Source organism: Astatotilapia calliptera, chromosome 16, assembly GCF_900246225.1.
Source record: "Astatotilapia calliptera chromosome 16, fAstCal1.2, whole genome shotgun sequence".
Classification (NCBI taxonomy): domain Eukaryota; kingdom Metazoa; phylum Chordata; class Actinopteri; order Cichliformes; family Cichlidae; genus Astatotilapia; species Astatotilapia calliptera.
In genome coordinates, this window is record NC_039317.1 from 24,130,242 (window position 1) to 24,155,655 (window position 25,414).

The following is a 25,414-nucleotide window of genomic DNA, read 5'->3' on the forward strand; positions in this document are numbered from 1 at the left end:
GGAGAGAATAAACACTCTTTAAGTGTAAGGAAAGATTTGGTAAAAGAAAACATAGTGCAGACTGTTGTTTCTAGATAAACCCATTACGTTTATCTCAGCCCCTGCTCTCCATTCGAATTGATTCATGTTACAGATTTCGGTGAAATAGACGATAAAATACGCTGAACTGCTGAATTCGTCATTCTTTTTCTTTCTTTCTTTTTCTTTTTTAAAGACGCCTGTGGTAGAAATTCTAAAATGACCTGTGATGAACTTGAACGCTGTTTTGATGTATGTAAGACTCTGTAGGACCCAGCGGAAAACTCCTCCAACCGGAGGGAGACGGAGCAAGAGAGAGTGAGAAAGCTGAGTGGGGAGAAGACGTTCCCAGATTAGTCAGTGGCTTCATGGAGTTATGTGTCTCTGATCCGCCGCCATGGATTGCAATCCGCGATCACTCCTTTTCGTTTTACTTCTTTTGTTGTCCTGCGTTATCCCCGCGTTTCCCGTCTTCTATCCCCCCAATGAAGGTAAGGGAACTCAGGCTGCGGACATGTGTGTTTGTGTGTATGTGCGCACTTGTGTTTATGTATGAATGGTGCGCTACGGCACGTATCGCGGTCAGAGCTGTGCGCTCGTCGAGGGCTTACTGTCTAAATTATAGTCTCAAAAATCAAAGGACTATCCAGAGCGAATCACGGTGACACCGGACATCACCGATAAAACTGGATAAGATCGCCAGCAGATAGTAATAATCAGAGAGTAAACTTGAATCCAAATCCGAACAAGCCAGACAAGGTAGCGCGATTTCCGATAATTTGGCTAAGATGACTTAATAGTTTTCAAATAGAGATGAATAAACTAAGTGATGTCGAGACAGCTCCCAAAGACGCGTGATTGTGGGACGAATGGACGTAAAGAAACTCCGATATTTGTGTTTATATGAGATGTGCGTGTCTGTCTGTTTTACCCAAGAATCCATTTGGGGTAGACGCCCCAGTTACTGGGTAACTGTGAGCTTAACTCAGTTTTAAGGCAATAAATAGAATATGAGAATATTCGCATAGTGCGTAAAAACGTGGCTGCTTTTTTAATGGGTTCGACTCGAATAAAGATTAAGTCTATCTTTGTGATCATGTAAATCTGCAGTTTCACGACTTTTTTAAAAGTTGCATTTAAAGCCGATTTCATGATAAATGAGCGACAAAGACGTTGCACTTTATCTCTCTTTAGGTCTTGGTCGCTTTCTAGGCGAATATAAGCTTGTGGCAGTATTTTGAAGCCGGGGCAGAAAAAGGCTACGGTAGACACGTCCACTAGCAGCACAGTCATTTATTCAAACATATGAAACTAAACTACAAACAATAAAGAAAGGGAAAAAAAACCTTTACACAACAGAGGGAGATTTGGTTTGAACTTTGTAAATTATTGGTTTACATCCTGACATCTTTAAAACTTTAACATGTTCGGGTCAAAGTGTGTGTATGTGTGTGTGTTAAGCAGGGGCAGTAAATGCAAATGCACTCTGAGGATGAGCTCCAACCCTTAGCACTCCACAAGAGACAGAAAAAAATGTAATTGAGTTTATTTTTAATGTCCAGTTCTCTGTGGTTTATGTCACATCAAGTAAGGGATAATGTTTAAAGTTATTCTGGGTAAAAGTCCGAAAGAAAAAATGAAAAATGAGTCTGTAAATGTGAATAGAACCTATTAACACGATAGCCATCTAAATGGTGCTTTATGTGAATTATCAGCACAAAGGTCTCAGTTTAGGATATCCAACAGTTTAAACCTTAATGGCGAGAAAGTAATGGAATCCGTCCGTATACTGTAGATGTTTCAGTTTACACCACAGTAATTGAATGTTCAGAGACAAACCCACCCCGTGTAAACTTCCAGATCAAGGCTGATGTTGTTGGAGAAGTTTGGAAAGTTTTGGACGTTAGTTTGTAGGTCACGCCAAAGGATCTGTTTTATAATCCAACGATTATCAAACTAAAAGTTTCACTTGTCGCGCACTTAATAAATGAATTAATTCATCAGGCCAGTCACATTTCAGTGGATTTTCTTCTGACCCTATAAGTTTTGTGATTTCTTTTAAGCCATCAAGCCTAAAATCAATGTTTTCTTAACGAAAAATGTTTGTGGAATGTAAACCATTCATTTGATGCAAAAAAAAAAAAAAAGACTGTCCCCTTTTTTATGCACAGCATTTGGTGTCTGGGAAATATATCTCCTTAGTTGTTAACGCAATGCAAGAGAGCATACGATTTAATTTATGGTGTTTGACACGAAGGCATGGGTCGGGAAAATGTGCAGTTCTGTGGTGAAGCAAAAAAAAAAAAAAATAGAAAAGAGTCAAAGCCACCCAGGCCTAATGCAAATCCACATATAAGCATTTGATTGAAAAATAAGACTGGTGAAGTTTTAGTTTGGCTCACGATGGTAAAAAAATAAGCAAATACACATTGACCCTAAAAAAATACACACAATTCTACTGGTAGGAGTGTGTTAGTATTTTATTGTGCGTTTGGAGGAAAGGGAGAAAGTGAGACGATACAGAACGCGGAGTGAGTGGGGCGGGGGATAATTTAAGAGTTTAGGATAAACGTGTAATTTATACGAGTGAATATCAGAGAGAAAAGAAACGATGAGAAGACACACACACACACACACACACACACAAACAGATAAACTAACTAAACAGTTTGCATGTTAGCTGGAACAGGGAAAGTGTCAATACAATGAAGAAATCAGGCAATTATGTTCGCCCTCCAGAGTCATAAATCAGCCAGAGAGTGTCAGTATCGAGCTGCCTCGTCTATACAGCACATTGTATAGAAATTCATATAGACTTGTACACCACAAATATGAAGACGACAAAGACGTTTTGAATCACTTAAGCGCTGTTTCTCCGGTTCGGGTTAAAAGTTAAACAGATGGAAACACACGTCTGTTTTGGTCAACTTTGACAGTCCTCACGATGAAAGAGAACTCATATCGATCATTAATTTCTACAAGTAACAAAGTAGAAAAACATAGTAATTTACTACAAACCTTAGAATGAGGTCCACACACATTTTTTTCCGTGACACAAAAGAAAATCAGAGGTATAATCACAGAGTATATATGCACTTAAAGGGCTTTCTTGGATCTTTCTTAATCTTTATTTAGATCATAAACTTTTGCTTTAAAAATAAAGCAGACAATAAACACGCTGGAAAGCTGTACCAATTTTGAAAATACTGATTTTCATAAACATAATGTGACGAATTCGAAGACACTCTTTTTTCATGATCTTTTACGTTGAACTGTAGGTCACTGTTTACACGACCGAAACATAACGTCACTTTTACAGGCTTTATTTTTTATTTCACGCCAATAAGTTGAAGGTGATCAAATCTACCCTGGCGCAGAGATTATAAAACAGTCCACTTGACCATGGGGGGCTGTTTGTACGTTTAAAACTCGATGGCCATAAAAACATCTTCTGTGACTTCGCTGACGTCTTACTGTAGTTTATATAAGCTATCAGTAAATTAGGAAATGAATCAAGTGCGTTATAACAAGTAAAGGAGAAAAAAAGCATCAGTATAGAAAAGAAACCTCAAGTTTAAAAGGATGACGACAAACTTATGATGTTTTCCTCGCGTCTGTACTTCGTTGAATTTTCCGTCTCCGCACCGCACCTCAGCAAGCATTTTTATTTAATTTTACTGTGTGGTTTTCATTAGGTCTTAATGATCCCGTAAAACTTTAGGAAAAGTTTAAGGAAATACAGAGAAACGCCTCAGTAATAGATTTCAGCGGAGAGGATTCATTTTCACTTTGAGAAGCCTTTGAGGAGACTTTGTGCTGACATTAGCTATCCGATATCGTTTAAATTCCACATAATTAGAAGAAAAAAAATATCTAAAGTTTCGAAAGTCATTAGTTTCTATGATGTGGTGCAGCATGTCCTTCTAGGTGGTGTAATGCTGGCTCGCTGCGGGACGTCCGGAGGCCTCTGGTATTTTTAGTCGGCGTTAGGGAGGCTTGGCCCGGAGAGCCCGGCTCAGCAGTCCCGCTGGGGCTGATGTGCGTCTCAGAGCGATGGTACTTTTCAGAGGGGATGGAAATGTGCGCAGACGCAAAATACCCCTCACTCCCGTCCCCATGTATTCTAAATGCCTATATTTATATGTGTATGCTGACCGAAGGGTGTCATCCTCATTTTAACGTTTTATCTTCAGAGTTAGGCGAAAAAAAATCCGTATTTAGGGAGACTACATGTGTAGATATACAGTACGTGGTCATGGTGTGCAGGAGTGCTCTATGCCTTTATGTCTGTGTAAATTATATGAGAAAGAAAGAAAGAAAGAAAGAAAGAAAGAAAGAAAGAAAGAAAGAAAGAAAGAAAGAAAGAGAAATGGGAGCAGAGGGGCTGGGCAAGCAGCAGCAACATCAGACAGAGCGACTCTGCTCTTGAATAATTCATAATGGGAGGTGAACACTTCACCCTTTAACACAGACACAAGTCGCTTGCTTTGCCTGCACTGCGGCCTGCCAACCTTCAGATGCATGGAACCAGGCTGCAAAGCATCATCCACTCTTTCAAATAGCAGATATTGATAGATAAGGACATGTGTTCTATGCTATTCTATTATGGAGGAAGCTGATTCTTTGGTCATGCCCCTCTCCTTAGTCTCTGACTGACTGACTCTTCTTTCTCCCCTCTAACATCAGCTGTGAAATATGTGGCTGCAGTGGAGAACTATTTCATGAGATTTTTGTATTGTACAGTTATTATTTTCATCTGAGCCGTTACTCATGGTAACACTGGCATCAGAAAAAGTACCCTTTCTTGCTTTGTTTGCTACAGTGTTCAACACATAATATGCCAAGCGATATAGGTCACCAGCAAGTGAAAAAAGGATGTCTTCCATTCCTCGGGGCTAGGGTTATGAGTGTGGGCGTTTGATGGTGACCTTAGTTTGCTTTATATATTGATTCACCTGTTTCTACCTCTGTGATGTTTTGCTCCCTCCCAGACAGGCTGGCTGAGTTTGCTATTAATACTCGTAGTTCCCGTTTAGAGGCACTCCCTGTTGGGGCAGGGGCTATATGCTTGGCTGACGCTAGCTTGCTAACTGACTGTGTGTGTGTGTGTGTGTGTGTGTGTGTGTGTGTGTGTGTGAGAGAGAGAGAGAGAGAGAGAGAGAGAGATTGAGCGAGAGAGTAAAAAGACTGTCAGCAAATGTTGATGTGTGCACTTGTGTTTGCTTGAATGCGCATGTGTGAGAAAAACTGCACGTTTTGGTCAGGTTCTACAAAAAATGAATGCATACAGTAGATGTGCGTGTCCATGTCCAACTACATCATGTGCTTGCAAACGCTTTCCTTTGGAGGATTTCATGTGTTGGCATCATTTGACTACCTCTCAGTATATAGCGTTTTTTGTGTTTCAGAGTATCTCAGTTCTTCTTGCTTCTTAGTTGAGGATGCGTCCTTTGTGTTTGTTGTGCTTTGCATGTATTTGTGAACGTACATGCATTTGTGCGCATGTGTGGGTACTGATTTCTTCAGCCAAGTGCAGCTGGAGGGGGCTTTTTACTCCTGCGATATGAGAGCTGTCTAATTTTCTGCTCTCAAATTCCCTCACTCGGCTCAATTTGAGTGTTGGGCTCGGCTCGTTGAGAAATGTAAATTGGAAGCAATGGCCCTGGATGCTGAGCTGCTATTATCTGACATGAACAGATAGCTTCATTAAACTCTAATATGAATGTGTCCACTGCCACTCAACTGGCTCAGCGGTTTAGCATGACTGCAGCTCAGGTGAACATCTATTGTGTTTTGAGTCCAGAATAATAAATCTAGGTGTTTGTGTCTGCCTTTCTATGCTTCATTTTAAGGTCCTTTTATGCCACATTGGCTGATGTTTACCTGATAAGTCTGAAACAAAGAATCACTTCCTTCTCCAACTTTTTCTGTAGTACAAAACAACAACCCATTCACAGAGAAGTGAGATCGCTTCTTCTTGCAAATTTAGATCCCGGTGCTTGACAGGGGTAGATTGTGTTTGACTTAAAAGGCTTCCCTGTGAGCCAGCGGTCCATCATGACTTGATAAACACTTGATATGTGGACATTCTTGCTTACTGAAGCCTTGCACAGGAGAATGAAGGAAGAATGCATTCTTCATATTCTCACAGTGAATAGAGTTACAGCTGCAGGGCCTCTACTGCACTGCTGCTTCACTTTGCTGTATGTGTCCACTTGCGTTGCTAAGTGTTTGCTACTTGTTTGAGTGTTCAGAGCTGTCGACTGCTTTGCTCTCAACGGGATAAGTAAAAAGAGGCTGAGTCAGTGTTGCTGGAACTGATGAAGTGTATTGCTCTTTTTTTCTTTATAATAAATGGTTGTCTGTCCTTTACTTTTTTACCAAATTCACATAATCCTAAGCTACATTTTCTATTGCACAGTAACATATTAAAAGTATAATGTGTCCCAATTTAGCCCACTGTAGGTTTATGTGCTTTTTTTCTCCACCATACCATTGCTTGTCAGAAACATTATATTTAAGCATCCTATTTTTCCTCAGTACTGTTTGAAAAACAGGACTAAAAGGGATTAACTGTAAATAATTTACGTCATGAACACCACCAAAATCTTTTTGTGTATTTTATTCTAACTACATAAATTGTTGTTTGAGGTGAGAGCACTAAGCTTTATTAGTCTGAGCTTTGTGTCGCTAGACAGAATCTATTGCCAAATTGCTCGTGACAGTTTGGTTGCTGAAGTGGGGCATCCTTTGAGCATAAAGCTGCCTTCACATTCCTCACTCCATGTGTCATGACCCATGCTGACAGTTGTATTCAATGACAATTATTCACTCCACAGCCAAGTGTATACACTAAGAATAGAAAATGCTTCAGCTCCTTTTAAGATACTCTGTGTCAGAGTCAATTTGGCCATCACATCTACTATTCACAAGTGTACTTCTAATTATGTTCTGTGGAGGTAGGCAATAAAAGCGCTTTCATAAGTAATTTGTGACTTCAAAACTTCTGCACAACAGACATAGTTATTCGTTCGGTCCCTTAAATTCCATAATTTGAATCCTGTTTTGCTAAGCCAGAGCCTGCACTTGCATGATTTAACCACTGAAGCTCCTTGTCTTATTTGTCCTCAGTCATATTTCCTCTATTAGACATGGATCCCCTTCTGCTGCTTGATGTGTGTTTGAAAAGAACGAATTTCTGGCAGGAGACACACTTAAAACTGTTTTTTTCCATTCATTCTGGATTGGATTTATATTTTGATTTCAGTGTGGCCAATTGAATTTCGGACCACCTCTGAAACCGGTGATTGCATTTGAATTTAGATCCAATAGAGTTTTGCTTCACCTGGTTACACTCTATTTTCCATGGATATGTGTGTGGGTCGGTAGAATGGGGGTCAGATGGGTCAAAAGAAAAGTCTTTAAAAAAAGAAAGAAAAAAAAGGAAAAAAGACATCTGGTGGTTTTTGAAAAACTGACTGTACTTTAGTTCAGTACCTTTTCAGGATATTTTCATTGTTTGCCCAGTGAAGTTTTGATTTGATGCCTTACAAAGCAAGGATACAAAGCCTACTTTATTCACTTACCTTCAGAACAAGGATGTGTTGGAGAAGTGAGGACAATTTGACCAGTCTTAACTTTCTTCTCTCTTCCAAGAGCCCCTTAAGTGTTAACACTTAGTTTTAGAGTTAAATCGGTTTAGGGACGGGTAGGCTAAGGGTCTAGGGAATGGGTTATATCAATGAATCTCCTCACAAAGACATCAGTACAAGTGCTTGTGGTTGTGTGTATGTGCATATGTCTGTGTGTGCGTGGGGGGCAGCTGAGTAAATAGAGTCATGATCAGTGCTTGAGGTTGGTGAATCCTCCTGTGGGATTAGATAAAGGCTAATTGGGGCTAACAAGGGCTAGACACTCATATGTTTTCTTTGTTTTTCCTCTCTCTCTTCCTCACCACAGTCAACCTGTTAGACTCAAAAGCAAGCCAAGGGGAGTTAGGATGGATTTCCTACCCATCACATGGGGTGAGTATCTTCCATCTCTATATTTACCCACATCATGCCTGAATATGTTTGCATTTAGGAGACAGATCCAATAACATGAATTGAATGTCAGCTTCAACCGTGAAATCAGCTTTTTCAGATTTTTGTCGTTCTCACTATGCCGTGTTGAAACAATCATCCAATGACGATTAACCCACTTTTTTAGGCATTTTGTTCATTTTTTTATCTAGCAGGGTAAAGTATTCAGAGCTCACCATACAATCATACTGCCTGTATATGTGTTTGTGTTTTTGAATACATGTATGTATAAATAAAGATTAAACATGAAAAAGCATACATTTTGGACTTTTGGTCCAAAAACATCTGCAAAAGAATTCCAGATTTACTTCCAGCCTCCCATTAACAACTCAGATAGCGTTTAACAGGAAATTCCATCAAAAGCTGACTTGTTGCACAATGTGATGTTGCCATGTTAGTATTGTTCCTACAGTATCTTAAATAATGGTGTTAAATGGCCATCACTGACTAGACACACTGTTCTCATGTCATACTTTTAATACCTTTGTTCCAGAAATCATGGGTTTATATAATCATCATCAAATGGGTTTATATTAACCCAAATCATATTTTTGTTTTCTTAACATCAAGTAGTTTTGGTGATTAAACCAAACAAATTACATCTCAGTTATGCAGGCCTAAACACTGGTCAATGACCCCATGATAACTAGCGGTCACTTGGAAAAAATTTTCATTCCCTGACTGACTGGCGAATGGTTGTGAGATGTAGCTTTGTGTTGTTTTGTGAAATTGGTCATGAACAGTGATGCACTGAAAAGGTTCTTGTGATTGCTTTGATCGCTACCACATTGGCGCGGATGCCAGTAATTTCTTTGGAAGATGATGAGTTGTCTGCAAAAAATGCACCAATTGCTTACGGAGAGGTTATGGAATTGTGAACAGTGCAATCGGAAATGGAGATGGTGTTCTCTGTTTCCAGTTTGTGTTGCACTTTTTTATGTCTCACTATCACTCCGTGGTTACTTAGTGAGTGTTTGTGGACAAGTTTCAAGTTTCGTTGCAAACGATGGGCAGTTGTGTCATACTGCTAGTCACTAAAGCAATCGCAAGGAAGTTTTTAGAGCACCCTTTTTGCGACCGATTTCAATCAGTCAGCAACTGCTTGCCATCCGGTTGGGAAATATATATTTATCCCTAGTGACCTGCAGGTTGACAAAGGGGTCATGTATCAACCTCTAGGCCTGTGTTGCTGAAGCCTACACAAGTATTGTGTAAAATTAACAGAATGTGACTGAAAACAAGCAAAAACATTAACTTCATCTAAAAATATTAACTCAACTTTGACTTTCATAAACACATGTGTTTTAATCTATTCATTTACCACAATGTCAACTCTATGTATTTTCTTCTATTGATAATACTTCTGCCCCACAGGGCTAATGGTGCTAGTGTTTTATGGCCTTATTCTCAGAGTAGCACAGCTAGGACATCACAGCAATCTGATAGGTCAGTTCAATCAGTCGCCATGGACCAACATTAATTTATAGTAGTATAAACAACACCCACCCACATGGCAATATCAAGTAAACCTTTGATTTGCTAATCCATAATATGCAACACTTCATTTTGTCTGTCTTTCATTATATTACAGAAACTACTGTAACCTTTTATCAAGCATTTTTCCAAGTTTGTTTTATCCATTAATGCAATTGAAATTAACAGGAGCACAAGGAGGAATCACATTAATATTGTTTTTAGTATTAGCATTATTTCATTGGATGTAAAAAAAAAAAGGTCATATATCAGTCTCTGCTTCTAAAATCCTCCAATGGGCTCTCGTTCAGTGTTTATTTCTCCAACTAGTTAGACTTCTGTGCCTCTGAGCAAGCCCACTGTCTCTCTCTCACACACAAACACACACACTCATTCACACACGCACACACACACTTCCTTCTTTCTCCTTTATTAAGTGTTAGAATTACTCCTTGGCAGTGGCTTAAGGTAATCCAGTCATTTGTTCCATTGAGCTGCCAAACCTTGTTTCTCTCGGCCATATACAGAGCTGGCACCAACAGAGCACTCGGTTTTTTCATGAGGTTCAACCACAATGAAAAAATTACCCAAAGGAAAAACTTCAGGTCCTTAAAATGTATTTAGTCAAAAGACAATTGCAACCTACACAACAACTGCATGACCAGCTGACAGGCCAGATTGATGTTGTGTTGATAGACATTATTCACATGTAAGCAGCTAGGGAAATACTCATTGATACAGCTATTTGATCCAGCGCTGGACACCAGACTTTTTTGACAGAGGTTAGGCAATTTGTGCAACCATGTCTGTTTTACTTCAAGTTTTTTGCTTTGACCAAGTTCAGATGAAGAGCGTGTGGTTATATAATTCATAAAAATGCTGCAGGAATGTGAGTCAATGTCATTGTTAAATGAGAATAACTCCAGAGAGATAGAGAAGGGAATGGGGGGAGGATCAAAAAGAAGGAGACTGATAGAGGGATGAAGAGAGAGGGGTGGGGAGAGGGAGACGGAAGCAGGGAGAGGAAAGGACAGGAAGGAATGAGGGAGAGAGAGTCACACACACAGAGATATTGCTGATGATCAAGTCCTCAAGGTGAATCATCTGTAATTACTCACGTCATCCACTGACTGCGCTCCGATAAGCAGAGTGCCCTGAGAGACTCCTGCTCACAAATGATTTCTCATAATGTGGCAGTGGCACTGAGCCCTCACTCCCTCCCTTTCTCACGCACACATACATACACAGACAAACACTCATTCACATTGATGGAGAGGCCGTGGCTATTGGCCTACCGAGACACAACGTGCTCCGGTCAGAACAAATTAAGAGCTTAGCCTCCCCAGGATGTTCACTCCAGAGCCACCGACTGGACTGATGAGTGCATGAGTGTGTGTGCGTGTGTGTCTGTGTGCGTGTGATCCAGATATACAGTTATCTGTCTTGGAAGCTGGCTGATTGCTTAGCAGTGTCCAGGGGGCTTAGCCCATCACTAAAGAGTGTTAAAGATTACATTCTTGCATGCTTTGAAAGCATTCTTCAGCAACAAACCAACACCCTAGACACTGGCTGTGCATACAAAATAGAATTAATGGATAATTACAAACTAAAGTCCATTCTTCATAAGAAGGGAGAATACAATGTCCTTTCTGGTTGTACTTGGAACTTAGATTCATTGTTTTTCAAATAAATAAAGTCGCTGCAGCATTTAGACCCAAAGTGTTTACCACAAGTTATAGCTTAACTCTAGTTTGATTTTCTGATTAAATACCAAGTTTATGTCAGTTATTTGCTACATGCTAATCAGCAAAAATAAAAAAGTTTAAAACTATTTATACAGTAAAAACATTGCCTTGTAATTGTTTTTACATGGGTTCAACAGTCTACATTACTGTGTCAGACTTTAGTAAAAGCGCAGTAACATTTGTATTGTTGATGATAAAGAAGCTTGACATCTGTAGAATAAAAAGCCAGTGCTCACAGTATGTGAACTTTGCTTATAGTGTCTGGACTCGCACAAAAATTGAACCAAAACACATTCACACCTCACATTCCAATTCTCAGGTCTGGAATGAGAGGGTGAGGTGACAGGCAAATAATAGCAGGGCTGATTATGCTTTGGGAACAGGCCCACCAGTCAGCCTACTCTTTCTCTTTCTCTATCTGTCTTCTTTCATTTTGACAACTGCTGTTTCAGCTTCTTTAATCATCCAAGTGCTTAAAAGCCCCCGCGAACTGCGTCTACTTCATGTGCAAAATCAGCCTGAGCAGATAAACTGCTTTAAAGGGAGAAAGAGAGCAAACCTATCCTTAAACAAGGATTAGTTTGGTAATGCAAGAGACCAGAGGTAAGGAGGAAGGGGGAGGGTAAAATGATTTATTGTTACTTTCGTGTTCCTGAGATAAGTTGGCACAAATCCTGAGGAGTTTATTTTATTACATCCTATTAAAAGTTGTATGCATTATACAACTGTACTGATAAGCACAGTCAGATTTTGTACTAAACCTCCCTAAACTATGAAAATCTTACACCTCGGTGTTACAAAGAAGCATTAGTAACGAGTAAACATATATTTTACCAGTGCAGTGAAGATCATGACATTTTTGAGGCAAGCGTGTCTTAAAAAATGAAAAAAGTAAAGAAAAAGAACATTAAGAACTTTGACAATTACAGTACTCACATTTTTCTTTCTTGAGTACTGTTTAAATATAAATGAACAGCATTTGTGATTCCAGCATCCCCAAACAATTGCCATCAGCTAGTCTGTCCTTGAACAAAACACAAACAATGATTCGTCAGGCAAAGCTCAGGGTCGCACATAAACAAGAGATGGGATGAATACAAGGAGGGATCACATAAACATTCAGGTTTTCCTTTGGCCGGACAGAGTGATGAAATATCCTCTATTTGATATGTTGCAGTTGTTGAGCCTGTAACCCCAAAGACCTCTGTGCTCTAAGCTTCTCGACCAGCATTTGTTGCAGACACTCCGGCTTTTAGGATCACCATCTCCAGCTGTAGAGATTTAACAGAACGTTTTAATTATAATTGTTTTCTTTTTCCGTTCAGTAATCTGATATCCCAAAATCACAAATAGCCAATTTTGGCAAATGAGTAAATAAAGAGCTTATTTTAAAAGTAAAAACCAAATTGTGAACCATTATGGTTTTGATTTTAACAGCAAGTAATTGTTTTTCTCCCGCAAATTAAGTTGAAATAATTATCAAAATCTTTAAATAAAAAAATATATTTTACATAACTTGATTAAACTGAATTATGCACTATGTTATAAATTATCTAAACTATAACATAATGAAACATTTGTTATGTTAAGCTCTTGTTGAGCAAGTTAGACTTGTGATAAGAGCATGATTGAGCTTGTTTTCTTACACTTAACAAGACTTGCTTTTAATGTATTGCTGCCCTTTACAAGTCCATATACTGGCCCATTAACTACCATTGACCTGAGTGTCTTTGAAGTGGATAAACTGGTGTGCTGACTCTGTGACTCAGAGATGTGCCTGTTGCTCTACTTATGTCCAGAGCAGATCAAGTTACCACACTTCATTTTACTGTCCCTTTAGCTACTTCACCTACAGCACAGATCAGAGAAACCAGGGGCAAGATTACACTGAACTTTGTCCCAGCTGTGACCATCAGGGGTCAGGGTCAAAGGTCACGTGGACTGCTGTAGGGTCCTAGTGTTGTTATATATCAATTAGAGGGCAGGGGGATGGGAGTTACACCCTCAACCCCTTGAAGAGAAACAAGGGAATAGCTGCTGACTAGATCTTTTTTTTCATCCTGACTGACATTCAGTGTTTCTTGTGTAGGTGGAAGAGCTTTCATGTATTGCAATGAGTGAGTAATAGCAATATTAGTGGAAATGTTGGGTCTAGAAACTCATGGGTACTGTGGTACACCTCCACTGACCCACACATAATGTAACAATCAACTAAATACGGATAATGATGTTAACATATTCTCTATTTCTTCTTATTTCTTTTTTACTTCTGGTCTAAAGGACAGAGAGTTGCAACTTAGAAATAAAGTGAAGTGATTCAAGGTTAGACAAGTTAACTCCCATGATGTAATATTTAGGGACAGTGATGGGGAGACATTTATATCCCTCTCATTTACTTTGGCAGAAAGTTGCTGAAGCTGAGTCATATTCTCATATAGCGTACTTAATGCACACATGCGCAGGCACATACAGACATATACTGGATTTGATTTGAAAACCTTTCTGTGTTTGTGTTTGGCAAGCTTCTCCATAAGACAGCTTACAGACTGCCATCAGTCATAGTTGCTTTAGATTAAGCCCAGTTTGGAGCATACTGGACGAGTATAAAAAGGAATGACACAAAGCTAGTAGCTCACACTGAGATCTGCACTACTGAGAATAAACAGGATTCACACAAAGGCTGTCTCACTCCAAACTCATTACACAAAGAACTGATGGTTGAACAGGGCAGTCTGTTACCTCATTGTAAAGTACAGTAGGTAGTACCCCTACCTGAAGGGGTACTCTATGAGCCTAACTTGAAGAAGAAGTACACTGTCTCACTGGACTTGTCACCTGTTAAAAAAAAAAAAGGAAAATGGAGGAGAAGGCTGTTTGCAGAATGGTAGAAGTTCATAAACTGCTATATTTCATTCCTGTTAAGTTCAATTTAATTTATAATAATGCCAAACCACAACAACAGTCACCCCAAGGGACTTTATATTGTAGGGTAAAGACCCTCCTTTAATAGAAAGGAAACCCCAACAATTAGACGACCCCCTATGAGCAAGAAGTTGACGACAATGGGAAGGCAAAACTCCCTTTTAACAGAAACCTCTGGCAGAACCAGACTCAGGGAGGCACTGCCATCTGCTGCGACCTGTTAGCGGCAATGGGAGGGAGGACAAAAGACCCACTGAGAAAGAAATCCAGAGATTAATAGTAACCAATCTGGTATATTAAGTGGTGATAAAGACATTGTGAGTGAAAATAGGTGAGTAAAGAACAAACACTAGGCCTATTGCAGCGTAACATAGAACATTCAGGGTCACCTGATACAGCCTTTGTCCACAGTATCATCCTTTGTTAATCCTAAAAAATGTATAAAAAGTGAATAAACAGCAACTGAAAAAATGTTGATGTTTTACATGACAAAACCGTAGTTTTTCATCCAATTTTTGTAAAATAACTGTTCTTCCACTGTAATATTGAATGATATATGCTGTATTATGGGATTGATATGCTACAATTTACTCATATGCAGTATGGTTCTATCCTCAGCTTTAATCTTTTTTGTTGCCGTTCTTAGCACCTTCACTGGCACAAGTCACCCAATTTCATGTATTTTTAGACAGAACGCAAACATCTGTCACTTCTCTTTTAAGCAGGTCACCACAAAAAAAAGTTAAATTACTGGTTGAACTCTCCTGGCAGAAACACATTGCTTTAACCATGACAAAAAGCACACATCTATATAAAGGACAAGCATAATAGGATATATTATTATTCTCATGTTCACGGAAGTCTATTATCTTGTAAAATTTAATGTCAGCAAAATCATTAATCAAAGTGGGAGTCCTTGCCTTCACTTTCCTTTTTGTTATGTCAAAGTCTTTCAACATAGCTTTTTGCATGTCATCACATCATTTTTATGCTTCTGTTTAAAGTCGTGCTCTTACACCTTTGAGTAAAGCAAGGTGAAATGTTAAGTTTAGCTTTACCTCTCTATATTTAGTCCCACTCACTCCTGCAGACATTTCCCTGTTATTGTTAGACCTCCAAAGAGCTAGGACTACTGGCTGATGAATGACGTGATACCAAAGAGGGTGATGGGGGAGACTAAACACCAAAGAAGTATCGGCCCTCAGTTTTCATTTCACTTTATCTCTTGCTTTCTTCTTTTTCCTTTTTTTTTTTAGCGCTTTCCTTTATTTCCTCTTGTTTTCTCTCCCCTGTCCTCCTCATTCTCTCGCTCTCTCAGGGGTGTTTCATTAACTTTGCCGTGAGATGAAAAGTGAGTGGCTATCCCTCAGCCTGAGAGCCTCTTGAACATCAGACATTCATACATATGCTTTACACCCGCACACCCCCACACACAGGCAGACAAAAACATGTAACAGAGAACCAACTCCTTCTTAGCTCGTCATTAATTTCTGAGTTCAGCTGAAGGCACCTGCTGTGTTTGCCTGCTATGAGACTTTAAACACTTCACATGAGCTTTATGTGAGTGCGTGTGTGGGTTTATGTTACCATTAATGCTTGTGGGTGAAAGGAGCAATAATTTAGGTTCCAGTTACCACGAAATTCTTTCTCTGTATATCTCTCCGTCTCTGAAGAAAGTGCTGCTCATTTAGACACACATGCATTCTGGATTTCACCATGAGAAAATATACACAAAAGCATCCATTTACGCATTTACGCCCATTTGTTCTAATGACTGCCATTTCAGCCACTATGAGCCCGCTAGTTCAGGTGTTTGTCCATTCATCATCACTCCGATTCAGCGTTGATTTGCCGGGACAGCAAAGCCAAAGCACATGATCAATGAGTCTACCCGCTGTGTTGAATTCAAAAGGAATGACCCCACTTTCTTTTTCTCCTCTCCTCTCTCTTTGCTTTCTCCCAGTGGAGGGAAAATGTAAGATAGACACAAACGTTCCTGGTATACACTCTCATCTGTCTATACGTCGTAGCTCCTTTTGTTTCATAGTGGATTCAGCACGTTTCCTTTAGTAGAAGTAGTAGTGTGATGCAAATAACCAAGACTGCAGCTTGAAAGTCCTCACTTTTAGAGAAAAACATTTTAGTATAAGGGTGGAAAAAAGAAACACTATGAGATTTTGTTAATATTTAAAATTAATTAAGCTGCCTCACACAAATTTAAAAAAAATTGAAGATCACGTTTTCTAGCTTTTTTCTTGGCGATATTTTCAGAGCCTTCTAATGTAGAAAATTTGGCTAAGCCAGCAAGTTTGCTTTTAATTAATTTCAACAATTTACAAGAGATCTGGTAGTGTGATTTTTCACCCTTAAGTGTTTATTAGATGCTTAGTATTCAGCAAGAATGTTTCTGGATCTAAATAATTCATCCCTAAATGCTTACAGGGTGGAGATAACTTTATTTTTTCTCTGCTATCTTCCCCTCCTTTCCTCTTATTCCTCCTTCTTTGACTGCAAATTCTCACTTTCCTCATTTGTTCTATCTTTAACTCACCCCATTCCCTTTACTCCCTTTGCTTCTCTTTTGACCCCAAACTTCCCAATCCCCTTGCTTTCCTTTTTTAAATCTAATATATTTTCACTTGATCCTTTTCATTACTCATAAAAAAATCTGTCTTTCCTGTATCTATGCTTCTTCTACTTTTCCTTCTGTTGCATCCATTCCTTGTTATCTATCGCTCTCAATCTTTAAATCTACCTTCTCCCCTTTTTTCTGTATTTGGTCTCTCTTGTCTATTATTCTTCCTTGTCTTCCTCTGTTTCTCCCTTCGACCTTTCCTTGTCTCTATTTTTTCCAGTGGGAGGAGATCAGTGGGGTGGATGAGCACTACACTCCCATCAGGACCTTTCAGGTCTGCAATGTGATGGACTACAGCCAGAACAACTGGCTTCGGACCAACTGGATCCCTCGCCAATCTGCTCAGAAGATCTATGTAGAGCTGAAGTTCACTCTGAGGGACTGCAACTCAATCCCGTTGGTACTGGGCACCTGCAAGGAGACATTCAACCTCCTCTACCTAGAGGCAGATGATGACCAGGGCAGCCACTTCCAAGAGCATCAGTTCTCCAAGATTGATACCATTGCTGCTGATGAGAGTTTTACTCAAACTGACCTTGGAGATCGCATTCTCAAGCTCAATACTGAGGTACGCGAGGTGGGTCCCATGACCAAGAAGGGTTTCTACCTCGCATTCCAGGACGTGGGCGCCTGTGTAGCTTTAGTGTCAGTAAGGGTTTACTTCAAGAAGTGCCCACACACTGTGAGGAATCTTGCCTCTTTCCCTGATACTGTGCCCATGGACTCCCAGTCACTGGTGGAAGTCAAAGGCTCATGCGTCAATCACTCCAAAGAGGAAGAGCCTCCTCGAATGTACTGTAGCACAGAAGGGGAGTGGCTTGTGCCTATTGGGAAGTGTCTGTGTAACCCAGGATATGAGGAGAGAAGCAGCACCTGCCAAAGTAAGAAACATATTTTTTTTGCAACTATTTCTCAACAGTGCTCTCACACATGCCTTGCCATGCATTGATTCTGCATGTATAAATGCACGTGTCACTTCTCTTCTACACATTTCCCTTATTTGAACCTTTGGCCTAAACAAGCAGATTTTTTTAAAGCTGTAAAAGTAAACAGTGTGATATCAGGACTCTCACGCTTCATATCTGTCAGTCCAGAAGGTTTAATGTCAAATACACTCTCTGTGTGCATGTGTGTATATGTTTGTGTGTGTATGCATTGTTTATGTGAGCTCTTCAAACTAACCCCAAATTCCCAAGGTGCTAGGTGATTGGTCGGTAGTTATACGTGCATATTCCCATACATGTGAGTAGAGTGTTGTCCAGGTCCAGGGTGCAGCATATAGAGGTTCAATAGTAATTTTCTCTGTGACACATCATTAGCTATGGGAAGATTTTAAGCAGAGCAGAAAGATGGGACTGATAACACAGAAGAAAGGAGTGGGCTGGAGTGGATGGTGAATGATGGGATAGCTGCGGTGATTGTTGTGGGTGTTGGTGAAGGTAGCAATGAGTAGTCATTTGATGTGCTTTCAAAAGTATGCAAATCTGCATGCCTAAAATTGCCTTTCATGTCCTGACCAACAGGACTGGTCTTCCGTACTATCGTCACACATGTTATGCAGGGGACTATTTTTTGTTGCTGCTGGATGGTTTTTAAAGTGAGCTTGTCAGAATGATTGCAGTGATACTTTGGCTGCTAGAGTTAAAGAGTTGTGCTTGGCCAGTGGGGTGACACCTTGCTCTGCAACACATCTCTACATGAGAGTTTAAAGTATAGTAGAAAACATGTAAAATGCCTCTGATTGTTGTTGTTCCTCCTCACATCATTTTGCCTTAACAACTTTGTCAAAAGAAGTAAAGTTATCCATTTTGAGATAAAAAAAAAAAAGGGATTAGCATAAAAAAATGAAAATTACAAAGTCTTCAATATCCATGGTGTAATGCATCATAAACTTCCCAAACATATATATTTGGATCTGGGTTTTAAATCTTGTAGACATGTACACAGATAGGACATCATTACACCACTTTACACTTTACACAAAATTAAATTTCCTCTGTTTTGCTTCTGTGGCTGCTATAACAGCTTTCATCAATTACAGTTACAGTACTTCATCAGTGTTTCCATGCATAAAAAAAAGAAGAAGTAGAAAGTGGTCCCTGGTGTGAACAATACAATGCAGATGTGTTCAGTTCATATAAATGTAAATGCCACTATAGATATGATTACATTATATTACATTTATACATTTTTGTTTGATTATACAAAATATAAAATAGTGGCAAACAAGACCAAAGTTAGCTGAAGGCTTCCATGATGCTCTATATCTGCTCCTCTTTACTTATTTTCTGTGAGATCTTCTCTGCTTAAGAAGCCAGACACAGCATCCATCTGAAAGCAGCCACCCCTGCACTGCGGCTGTCCCAGAATGACTTTAAAATTAAAACGGTGTTGAAGTTTCTGAAAAGGAAATCCATCTTTAGCATTCTAGGTTATTATAGTGGGTCCCAAATGGTCCCTTGTTCATCAGTTCTCTCTTTTCCAGAGCCATGCCCAGTGTTAATTAAAGATCAAAGATGGTCTCCCAGGTCAAGCTCCTGCTGTCAGGGCCAGGGGGAAGTGTTTTTTTTTTTTTTCTGTTGCTGTGAACTCCAGGCCAACCTGTCTAACTGTACAGATAGGAGGGAAAACTTTTTCCACACTTGTCAGTATATTTTTCTGAATTTACTCATTAAAAGCCAAAGGTATCTACTGCTGAACCCCTTTGTCCCCGGTGATTAACATCTTCAGAGTAATTAGAATTTCTCCCAAGTGTCACCTGTGATTTTCATTTTTGGATTGCATTTATTTTGGTTTGGTTTTTCCAAATTACACAGAAAAAGTGTAATTTTTCATTTATATCTTTCTTATTTTTCTGCTTTTTGTCCCTATATTTGAAAGAGTACAACATGTCATTTCAAGAATGGGACATTGTACAGACAAATGGCTCACCCCTGTGCCCCCCTGCTCCCCCCCCTCCTCTTACTTCCTGCCTCTGTGAATTGTGTGAATGTTTAGATGTATTTGACAATCTCTTATTAGTTTCAGAGTGGTCTAATGGACTCTAATAAGGTCTTATGTTACCATGGAGTGGGACAGCTGCACCAACAGGCCCCCACAATCCCTGCATGCAGCCGTTGGGGGCCCCATCATGCAGCTTGCTCTCCAGGCCTTCTGTGTTAACAGATAGATGGCTGAATGGGGTTAGGTCATCCCAAACTGATAGCAAAAAGAAAAAAAAGACATATTTACAGTGCTACGAACAACAAGCCACAACATTTTCTGGGAAAAAGAAAATGGAGAAGTGGAGAATAAATAGCACTGTATATTGTAGAGAGATACTTCAGTGATATTAATTATAGACAAAGAAAACTCTTCTGTTGGTAAACTCTTCCGAGGCACCCCGGTGTCCTGAGAAATTTCTGTTGGTATTTGACAAAAATAAACAAATATGTTATTAAGATGCTTAAAAACACAGACAAACATTGAACTGATGAAACATTTATTTTTTCTGGCAGGAATAACAAGGTGGATTTAAAGACAAAAATGCTTGGACTAAGTATTGTTGACAGTGAAGATTAAGCACCTTTACTGAATATTTTATGCTTTGTTTTCTTTGATAAGATGCCTTGTTGCAGCACCTCCTCTCCTCCTTCTCTACTTTGTGAGTCTGTCTGTCTGTTTTTGATCGAGTGAAGGGGGAAGAGAAAGAGTTCGCAAGCAGTTGCTTTTGTTTACACAGACTCCAAAGTGTGTTTAAGGGCTTTAATAAAGTCGACTCTAGCATTAAACCATCATTATCTTTCTGGACTGTGTATGTGTGTATGTGCGTGTTTGTGTCCATAGTCAGCAATGTTTGTCAAAGCAAGGATGTTGTTTCAGTGGCGCCTTCAAAGGACCATGTGAATTCTGTCTGGCTTAGGCAAAGGGACACGGCAGTTATACGAGCATGTGCATGCTCTTTTGTGCATCTGAGTCAGACTGTGTGTCAATATAAACTTTACAATATTCCGCTATGTCTATATATATATATATATATATATATATATATATATATATATATATATATATATGTATATATATATATATATATATATAACAGAGAAGAGCTCGAGAGGATGTGGAGGGTGAAGGTAACGGTGGTCCCCGTGGTAATCGGAGCACTAGGTGCGGTGACTCCCAAGCTAGGCGAGTGGCTCCAGCAGATCCCGGGAAAAACATCGGAGATCTCTGTCCAGAAGAGCGCAGTCCTGGGAACAGCTAAGATACTGCGCAGGACCCTCAAGCTCCCAGGCCTCTGGTAGAGGACCCGAGCTTGAAGGATAAACCGCCCGCAGGGGCGTGCTGGGTGTTTTTTTATATATATATATATATATATATATATATATATATATATATATATATATATATGTGTGTGTGTGTGTGGTTTGAATCCATGTCAGAGCCGCGACTTTTATCCAATTTTTGTTGCGATGAAACTCTGTGAAAAGATAAGATGAAGATTATAATACAGTACAATGCGAATGGACGTGTCGCTGATCGCCTGGATTACTGTATGTTTTGTGAGCAGCCTTCAGCCTTTCCACACAGAGAATGTGAGGCCAGATTTAATCTCGCTAAGGCACTCTTTCATCTGTCAGAACAGACTGGAGCAGGTGAACCAACTCCTATCTACCATCAGTGTGAAATTCCTGCAACCCTAATTTGATCCTAAAACAGCAAACGCATGCCAGTTTGTGTACGCGTGTGCGACTGTGTGTTTGCGCATGCACGTTGCAAATGCAAGCAGCTGTTCGCTCATACGTTGACGAGAGACCTAAGTTTACATTCTTGCTGGATTTATCAAGACACACAATCCTGAAACCTTCCAGTAACGTAAAGCTTATTACAATTACACAGACAAAGTATCACACATAAGCCTCAGTTGTTACTCGCCAGCATTGCTTACCGTATGCTTTCACGATAAGAGGAGGAAGGCGAGCTGTTTTAAAAGTGGTTTTAACTTCTCTTTTTAAAATCATTTGCCACTGGCGACTGGACCAACACCAAATAAAAGTTCATTTTCCCTTTCTGTTTCCTTCCTCTCCATTCATCCCAGCGCCCGATCGACTTGGCTGCCGGATCAAAGCCCATCGTCCATCTCATGTCAAATGTTTTATTTCACTCTCCACTCTTTCACTTAAGTGATTTAGCTGCTGCCCTCGTGCACTGAACTGCATGGCTTTCAAGCAGACATTCTGGACTCACATTATACATCTTTCACTGACACTGTCACGCAAACCTGCAACAGCTTGGTCAAAGAAATACTCAAGCTTAGCCTGAAGATATTCAACACCGACTTTAGCATCTTATAAGACGATTATGTATAGAAAGACAAGAAAATAACTTCTTCCCTGAAACACTTATTTGTTGTTTATTCCCAATCTACTGACTCGCTATCATGCAATTTGGATGGCCCATATATTATCACCATAACAGGAAAATATATGGCCAATCCAATTTGCATGAAGCTGGTTGTAAGAGCTAAATGCCAGCATGGATTCACTGTTGTTCTTTTTGTGACAAATGTCCATCTATTTTTGTTTTGGACTCTCCCTGCCCCCTAGTGATCAGCAATCCTTTAATGCAACTACATGTTTCATATAAAAACCCTGGATTTATAAAAAAAAAATATTACATTGTCAATGGCCCATGTATTTTATGCACACACACGTGAGAAAAATACTCTTAATATCCCTGCAGAGCTCCTACAGTTATGCTTAATATTTTTCGTGTGTGTGTGTTTTTTCCATGCTGTTGCTGTAGTGTCTTTGTTGTATACTTTTCTGTCAGACTGTTGAAGTTGAGTGCTGTGAATTCATGGAGCTGCTGGCTCTCCTCTGGTGCTTTGGAAGGACTCTGTTTGTTTGTGTTGGCCATTATATAACTGCCCAGCTCTCACAAAACATGTCACTTGTACCCGCAAATTTACACAAACCCACAAACCAATTGAAATGCACATATACGTAGCACTGCCTTCTAAACTGCATTTATTATTTCTAACCCACGACAAAACTAAAATTTGTCATGCCTTCTTTTCTGCATTCAGGTACATTTTTACACATCTGTCTGTTGTAGCACTTATGTGTCCAGTTCACTGAGTGGTGTGGTGGGACATTATTCAGTTTTCCAGCAGAATCCTCCTGCACTTCATATACCGTCCTTCCCACATTCATGATGAAGAAAGCAGCCTAGCTCAGTATAGCAATAGCCTGTACTATTCGGTATTTGGTTCTTTAATGAAGGGCACCTTTGCTCTTTGTGGTTGAGAATGGAGGTCTTTTTTAGACTATTGCCACACACACATTTAAAAATCGAATCCAGGCAATCACATCAGTTAAATCTGTCCCATGTGTCACTGTGTGTGTTTGCGTGTGTGTGTTTGGATGGGTGAATTGAGCATTATACAGTACACGGCTCTGTTCTAACACTGGTGTTCCATTGCATCGGTCTCCTCATCTCTTGTCAGTTTAGCTTAGTGGGGATGCTTTTTCTGCTGCAGCGTTTTGGCTGTGTGCTGCCTGGCATGTAGCCGCTTTGGAGCTGAAAAGAAGAAAAGAGGCTAGAGAAAAAAGACAAGGGGTGGATTGAGTGCTTCGGAGAGAAAGGTTCAAGATCATGATGCTAACTCTACATTATATGTAGTTACACAAAATTTACACCCCACCCTGATGTAGATCAAAATTAATTTTACACAGTCTTTGTTAAAAATAGGTTAAAAAAATATCGGGGGGGATTCATATCAATCGCCCTGCCACCCTTATACTAACTCTCATTTCACAGCAGCTAGGAGACTATACTGTATGTGTGAATTATGTGTGTGTTTGTGTGTTCAAGCAGGTAAAAAGGACAAGAAGTGTCACAAAAACAGACATAATTACAGATTTTATTGAGCTGTAGTGTAAGTGGATGAAAAACCTCAGCAATGATCTTGAATATGCTTATTTACTATAGGGCGTATACGGTGTATATGAGACAAAGAGAGAGAGACCACATTCATCCACTGATTCATTTGCAGCCTGAAATATAGCATCAAAGTCTCAGTTCATCTTTAAATCACTGTGTACTTCCTTATCTCTTTGTGTAGTCTTATAGTATATTGATGCATCGTTTGTGTGTGTAGGTGTGTGTGTGTGCATATGTGGCTGGCATTCAGGAAGCGGTAGCCAAGGAAGCAGGAAAGGTTTGCTCATTCTTGGTATTATTGCCTGTTTACTTTTCTCTTTATGAGCCTTCCAGTGCAGGCTGGGGGTAGCGGGTAAGCCTGTCAACCCAGAGCACTGGTGCTGTTGGGACTTCAAAGCTTTTGGTAACCACAGGCTCAGGAATTCAAGTTAACACACAGTCACAGACAAATATACACAAATGCACACACAAAACCGTGCCTGTAGCAGAAACAAGAGGGATAGATAGATGGGGTGTTTATTTGTTGGAGAGGCCCCTGCCAGTTGACCGAACCTCTTCACAGCGACCAGTCTTTGTGTATGTGTGTGATGCATGTGGGTGTTTGTGCCTGATCTGTTCACAGAGATAGAGTGTACAGGCAGTATGTGTGTCCAGACAGAAAACAAATACACAAAAAAAAAGAACAGCATATGTATAGATGGACATGCATAGCTTTGATTTTGGTGTTACGGCCATATCCACAGATGCAGCCCATGGGTGTAGCTTAATACTGATGGATGATAACTGTGGATTTAGCAATACATTTTAATCTCAGGGCATCTAGTACTCCCATTTTGCCAAAAGCAGCTCTATCACAGACATATGCGCAAAGTGTCTGTTTGGCTTCAGTGCCGTGATACATCAGCCAAAGTTGATCACTTTGTGAAAGTTTGGAAGTTTTGTGTTTGTACTTTGCTTTGTTTGACAATAAATTTCATCTTCATTTGCTTTCAGTGCTTGTACAAGTATGTGGTTAAGTTTAGGAAAATAAGCTTTGGTGAAAAAAAAAAGTTTTAGGCTACTTAAGCATAGACAAAACATTTAAATAAGAAGCCGAGGGGGCCTAAACAACAGTTATATGTTGATTCATAATTAGGATCTTCCTTACCATTACCAAAAAAAACCCCCATCATAATATTGTCACCAAATCCGCAACTGCAACAGGTTTGGCATCAGTATTTGACCACTCCAAGAATGCATGTGAGCATATGTGTCATTGTTTCAGTGGAAAGTCAAGGACTGAAGGATGGACACCAGAGTAAATGTTTAGTATACATGTAATGTAACACAGGAGGGAAACGGTGCAGTACAATACGGCAGTCACTCCATCATTTCTGATAGATGAGAAGCAAGTAGTTGTAAAGAGCTGGAGGAGGAGATGGGGAGGTGAAGGCAAGGAAGAAAGAAAGCAGCTGTCATTGGGATGTAGACCCCCGCTGTTAACTGGTGCTGAATGTCGGTTTTATGATTTATGATGTCACCGGCATTAATTTGACATCTGCGTCATTCTTTCTGCTTTGCTCCTCAAATTGTTTTCCACTTGTGCTATTTTAAAACATTTCTGCATATTAACCCAT

At 39.8% G+C, this 25,414-nt stretch overlaps 1 protein-coding gene across 6 annotated transcripts in view; it reads left to right on the top strand.

The window, feature by feature from the left end:
- Positions 1–318: 318 nt before the first annotated feature.
- epha3 (eph receptor A3) overlaps positions 319–25,414 on the top strand; it is a 90,542-nt gene continuing 65,446 nt past the window's right edge. For 3 of the 6 annotated variants that reach the window (XM_026145861.1, XM_026145862.1, XM_026145865.1), the window contains exons 1-4: positions 320–509; positions 7,978–8,042; positions 16,203–16,214; positions 17,095–17,755. In XM_026145861.1, coding sequence (XP_026001646.1) covers positions 416–509; positions 7,978–8,042; positions 16,203–16,214; positions 17,095–17,755 — 832 coding nt within the window. In that variant the 5' untranslated portion in view covers positions 320–415. Of the gene's footprint in view, positions 510–7,977; positions 8,043–16,202; positions 16,215–17,094; positions 17,756–25,414 lie in introns of all 6 variants that reach the window. The other 3 variants (XM_026145863.1, XM_026145864.1, XM_026145866.1) reach the window with 2 other exon arrangements.